The 6,000-nt window shown below is 38.6% G+C and overlaps 1 protein-coding gene across 2 annotated transcripts in view; it reads right to left on the minus strand.

The window, feature by feature from the left end:
* Positions 1–5,643, minus strand: part of GPR149 (G protein-coupled receptor 149) — a 43,123-nt gene extending 37,480 nt beyond the window's left edge. For both annotated transcript variants that reach the window (XM_090051805.1, XM_090051804.1), the window contains exons 1-2: positions 4,411–5,643; positions 3,852–4,044 (exon numbers count right to left, since the gene is read on the minus strand). In XM_090051805.1, coding sequence (XP_089907931.1) covers positions 3,852–4,044; positions 4,411–5,376 — 1,159 coding nt within the window. In that variant the 5' untranslated portion in view covers positions 5,377–5,643. The remainder of the gene's footprint in view (positions 1–3,851; positions 4,045–4,410) is intronic.
* Between the last annotated feature and the right edge of the window lie 357 nt (positions 5,644–6,000).

Raw genomic sequence — 6,000 nt, forward strand, 5'->3', positions numbered from 1 at the left:
CATTTCTTATTTCAGTTGTGGATACTGAGAAATTCTTAGAAGCCTGGATACATAAAGCACGAACCTTTTGTTAAAAATTATAAAAACATGCTTTTGAGAAGGAATATTTTTTTCTATTTCGATGTCGAGACAAAACAAATAGAAATCTACATTAGAAAATAATAGTGTAGTTGAACAAGAGGCTTCATATATCAATTATATGGCTTCAGTATTGGAGTATATATTCTCTAATATTAATACCCTGGCTAACTGTGTTTCATCAATGCAGTGTTTAAGTATTAAGAAAGAGTTCTCTTCTCCTTCTCATCAAAGAAATACCCTTAGTTTTTTCCCCTGCTATAGGATACAGTAATCAACAGCAGGCCTTCTATACAGCTAGTTAAGACATCTCCTTATCAAACCTACATTAAATCATTTAAGAGAAAAGTGCTGGAAACCATTTCTAAAGCATTTATTTGTATTCAGTATAGTTTTTATTTTTAAAAGATTATGTTTAACTAGGGGTGAAAACACAAACTCAATCATTCTGTTAAAAACTGAGAATGGCCTCTAGCATAAATATCTAAAAACAAAGAGTTTCTGTTTAGTTTATTATATAATTGTTGCTTCACCATCTGTCATATGTTTTTCTTTCTAAATATTATGCTAGACTCTGGGCAACACTATCTCGAGTAAACTGTTTTCATGAAAATCTGCAGCCACTCTCTTTGGGAAATGGGTTAAAAGGCCAACATTGGTATACAAATCATTCTAGGTTTGGAGGAAGTATCATATGCAAAGAGAATTAAAGACAGGAAGCAAAGAATGTTTTTCTGAAGATAATGGGCCTTGTTTTCTTCTTAAGTATTCTAATAAGAATCAGGAAAAAAATCCCCTGAAGTCAACAGTTTTTAGTAGTAGTAAACTGCCAATCATCTTGGATCATGGCGTATGATCACCCAGACCTTTAACATACACAATTAGTAGTATGGAGGAGTGGAGTCTGCTCCCTCCCTCTTTAAACCATTGCCTCTTTAGACCATTGAGAATCCAAAGGCCAGACTGAGTCCAGACGTTTGGTGCCTCGATGGCTGTAGTTATGTGCATGTCCAGGAATCAAACCTGACAAAGCAGACAAGGAGTCTACCACTGAACCACAACAACAGGTCAACAAATTAATATCAGATCAAACGGGATGAGGATGGACCATCAATAGTATTTATGGTTCTAATTTTCAAAGGGAGATTTTCCATTGATTTGAGTTTCCTTTGAAGCAGGTCATAGGCAACAGCAGACTCAGGCCTAGCAAAAGAATAAGACAAGTAGCTCCTGCTGCTGAAAATCTAATATAAAAAAGAAAAGCAGTATTATATATGAAAATAATTGCAACACTGAATCCTAAATGAAATGCAAAAGACATGATATTTTCCTCTGTTAATGTTATTTTCAATAATACATCTGACAAGGACTGCTGCTCCCTCTTTTACTTGCTTATTGTTATTGTTAATATAGCACATTTATTATATATTAACAAAGGCTTAATAGGTACAGATGTATTTAATTTCCTCTGGTAGATTTTTTCTTGTAACCTTTTATAATTACTGAATGTAAAGCAACTTACATTTTTAAACATTTTTAAAATTTCATTGTAATACTGATTTAACTTGTCTCTGAAATCAAACATATACACTTCCTTGTGTGCATGATTAATGTAAGTGCACTATAGTTAAAGGGCATTTTTACATATGCTCCAGGGGTGGGTGGAGCACTTTAATTAGAGTATCTCTGAAAGCTGCTCTAATTAAAGTGCCTGCAGTGTCTTGTGTATCAGCACCCCTGTGCTTCAAAATGGCGGTGGGGGCACTTTAACTAAAGCTCATTGAATGAGCTTTAAAGTGTCCCCAGCACCATTTTGAAGCATGGAGATGCTGGTACCTGAGACTCAGAGGCTGTTGGAGGTTGCTAATTAGCATGCTCCAGCAGACTCCATTAATCAATTCAGTTAATAGTCTGCTCCAATGCACTGTAATTACAATGCATTTGAGTAGCCTCCCCGCACATCTGTAGGAACCCAAAAAGACTTGAGTGCTTATTAAACATCATTTAATAATAATCTCTTCCCTCAGAAAAAAACAGTAGAAAATCTATTTTCCCATTTAGGCCTCCTTAATTTGATGTTCTGTCCTTCTTTTTTAATGTGTATATTAGAAACTAAAGATCCTATATAAGTAATTGTGACCACTGAGATTTATACCCCAAAATCAGGAGATTCTGACAACAGCACTTTACACAAAAATAAAGTTGCTTCTGGTATTAAGAGCACCCAGAAATGTGTCATAACCATAGCTAAAATTTCCTCACCTTACTTGAAGTCTATCAAAAGAACAATGACTTTTTGTTTTAAAAGCTTATACAATTTCTGCTTGCAGATTTATTTTTTTAGTACCAGATAGTATCTGACTAAACTGTGGCATAAGCTATGGGGATAGGCAAGACATCATGAAAAGTAATTTGCTAACCACAAACTGACTCAAATCAATTCCAATTTGTGTTCCTACATATTAATCTGCTCTAAAAATTGTTACTCATAATCACATTTGCACTAGCAGCTAAAAGGAGAGCCAAGTAAGTGGCTTGGGAAGGGAAAGTGTCTGGAGGGGGGTCTCGGTATATTTTGTAAGCATGTAGGGTCAAATGGTATTCAGTGGTATAACCCATATAGGGAAATCTGATGACATAGCCTATCATCCAAATTCTGGTAGATGGAAAAGCCATGAATTTCTAGCTCTACATGGCCTCTGTAAATTAAGACATGCGGGGGAAAATAGTGAGCATGACCAGTAACTAAGTGGAAATGTGCAAGCAATAACTGAGTTCCCAGGCATGCTCCCTCATGGAAAACATCGAACACCACAAATTGATTTTAGATGGCATAAGCTTAGACCATAACAGAGATGTGAGAAGACAGAATTTGCATCTGGGACAGCTCAGGTGGGCAATTGCTAGCAGTGTCAGAACAGTGCCCTAAGCAGCCTTTGCAGCATGGATCGATGGGGAGATGGACACCATAAGCCACTTCTTTATGGAGGCCCAGCAGGGTTGGCTTTAGCATTTTAGAGGGTCCAGGCAAGTTATTTATGGGAGCCCAACATGCTCAAAATATGACACATGGACTGGGTGAATTCCTTAATTACGTGAACAAACATTTGTGGGACACTGTGTTCTAAGCCCTTAGCTTAAACAAACACAAGAGATGTTATGAGTGTTCAGACTCTCTTGCTGTTTGCCCATGGCTCTGGTTGTGAATTCATGTCAACACCCAAGGCTGCTCAGTAGCTGCACAGCAGATGTGCAGTTAATGTATTCTCTCGTTGACAGGATTCTAGTAATTCAGGGGTGTGAGGTTATTCTAAATTGAGAAGTGTTTTTGTCTGGCTTTAAATGTGTTTAGCATAGACCATGAATTTTACTAAGTCATGTCAGACTCCAGCAGGCGTGGTGTTTTAGAGAGGGAGCGGTGTCTAGAAGTGAAGGTGAGGGAGGTGGGTGTTGGAATCCTAGATTTTACTAGACGCTCTGCTAATGATTTCCTGTATGATCTTGGGCAAGTCACTTAAGCTTTCTGTGGCTCAATTCCCCAGAGTATAAATCATAATAATAATAATAATAAAACTGTCCACTCATCTCATGGGGCTTTGAAAGGCTTATAAATATTTATGAAGACCATTTACAGCATTCTGTCAAAGGTATAAAGGAGAATTGCATATTGGTGCCAACAAGTTACTTCCTAAACTACTACAAAGTTTTTCAATAGTGTGTTCCCATATGGCATACTACTTGAGATGACTTCTCTTCCTGTTTCCCATACTTACTTTTGCTTTCTTCTGAAGACACAGTATATACATTCCTCTTGCAGTTAATGATGCAACCACAGGGCAGGTGGATCCAGCGTTCTGATAAAACAAACACTGGGGTGACCGTGGCAGCTAGCAAAGTCAGTAGAAAACTGAATGTTTCAAAGGAAAGGCTTTGAAAATCAACTATGTGCTGGACAACGATTTGTATCTGAAAGGCAGAGTATTAAGAAATTAAATGGCTCCAGTCATGTAATATTTTCAGGAATAAGTAAAACATCTCATTATTAATATGACATCATTCATTCACCCCTACATTTGGTTATCTCTACGTAGCTGCATTAGCCTCAGTGGAAGAACCTGGGTGTAAAAATGGAGTAACATTTGGCTATCTCAATCCTAGAAAAAGCAAGATACATGGATTTACTGAAACACAAATCAATTTGTAATGACTTTTGTGGATATAATTAATAGCTGCTGGATAAGTAGCATGCATTTCTGTTTTAATGAATAGCATACAAACTCGCATTCTATTTTAAAGAAACGATTGAAAGTAGTAAAAAGTTTGACATTTTACCATCATCGGAAGCCAAAGAATGACTTTTGTCAAAGCAAGGATGAGCGAAAAGCGTTTCTGAGCAAACCCCACAGTGAAGCTCCTGCTCCATGTACTGTTTGTGCAATGGGGCTCAAGTCCACTGCTCTCAGCTGCGCTTTTTCTCAATGCTGTCTCAGAGCTTGAACAGGCATCTCGGAAATGCTTTAAGGTTTTATCCACAGGGTCCTCTGGGGAAAGGGATGGAGTGGTACTACAGATGGGGGGTGTACCAGGGGTGAGATAGCCTCGGGATATTTCCTGGTAATCAACATAAATATGCTGTTGTTCATCTGAACACAACAGCTGGTAAGTTAGAGGGACAGAAAGCACAGTAAGGAGGCAGAAGCACAGTGCATAGACAATAAATAAAAACAAGACATAAGAACTGGTGCAGTCAGTGAAGCAACCCCACGATGTGGGTGAATAGGTGCCCCAACCACAAAGAGGCAAAATACATATCAGCAAACTGACGATCCAAATCATGAGAATGGCCCATATCATGTTCACTGGCCGTTTGGAGGTTCCCGGACTTATCCTCACTGCTTTGTTGATTGTGTAGAAGTTGTACGAAACTATAAGAGAGCCTTTCAGATTGCTAGAAATGCCCTGAAATAAATACAGCAGAGCTGAGGTGGTGCACAGAGATGTAGGGAGTGCCTTGCTGGACCACTGCATGAGCATAAAGAGAGTCACTGGCACAACACTTATCAAATCATCCACAGACAGGGAAGTCACAATCACTGAAACAGTGGTTTTGTTTTGCATTTTCAGCAGGGTAATTAGTGAATAAACACTGCCTATAAGAGCAGTGAATGTAATTATAAAAGTCAAGCAAAAAAGAAAAATATTTAAAGTTGTTTGTCCATTGGATTTATCCAGAATGCCATGATTTTCAGGAACAAAGTTTGTCCCATTTAGCGATAAATTATTAGTTGCTACCGACATTGTCCTTGAGGATTTTATTTGGTTTCCGCACTGACTTCACAAGTTTTCATCAGATGTACCTTAACTGTTAGCTCCTCATCACAAGTTTCTTCTTTGTTTTCAAAGACTCTCCCTTTTGGCACCTGATCAGGATACGTTCAGATGTGTCTGGGTCCAAAGCAACTCATGCTCACAAATCAGGCTCCGTCAAAGGAAACATTAGCGTATGTACCAAAAAGCATAAAAAAGCAAATCCTCCTTAAAAGAGATATGGGAGGGGGGGTTGGTCTGCCGCTTTGTAATCCATCCAAACAGAAGAGGTTGGCTAAGTTTTGCTCTTGAGGTTAAAAAAAAAAAAGCCATTCACTTTTGACAGATGTCAGACAATGTGCTTTTACTTGAGAGCTCCATTGAAATGAAGACAGACATGTTCAAGTCCTACTGGCTCACGGAGAAACATAGTAGAGAATGTGAGGCTCTTTGATTCAGACTGCGCTGTTCAGAGCTGCAGGAGGGAGGAGTCAGATCCAAGCAGGATAACAGAAAAGAGGGAAGTGAGTATCTTCTCAGACAGAGCTGCCTCTTAGCTAGATCACAAGCACAAAACGGTGTCTTTGCTAAGCCCCACCTCCAATGCTGACACGA

This window comes from Crocodylus siamensis, chromosome 6, assembly GCF_052110815.1.
Source record: "Crocodylus siamensis isolate JL-2025a chromosome 6, ASM5211081v1, whole genome shotgun sequence".
Classification (NCBI taxonomy): domain Eukaryota; kingdom Metazoa; phylum Chordata; order Crocodylia; family Crocodylidae; genus Crocodylus; species Crocodylus siamensis.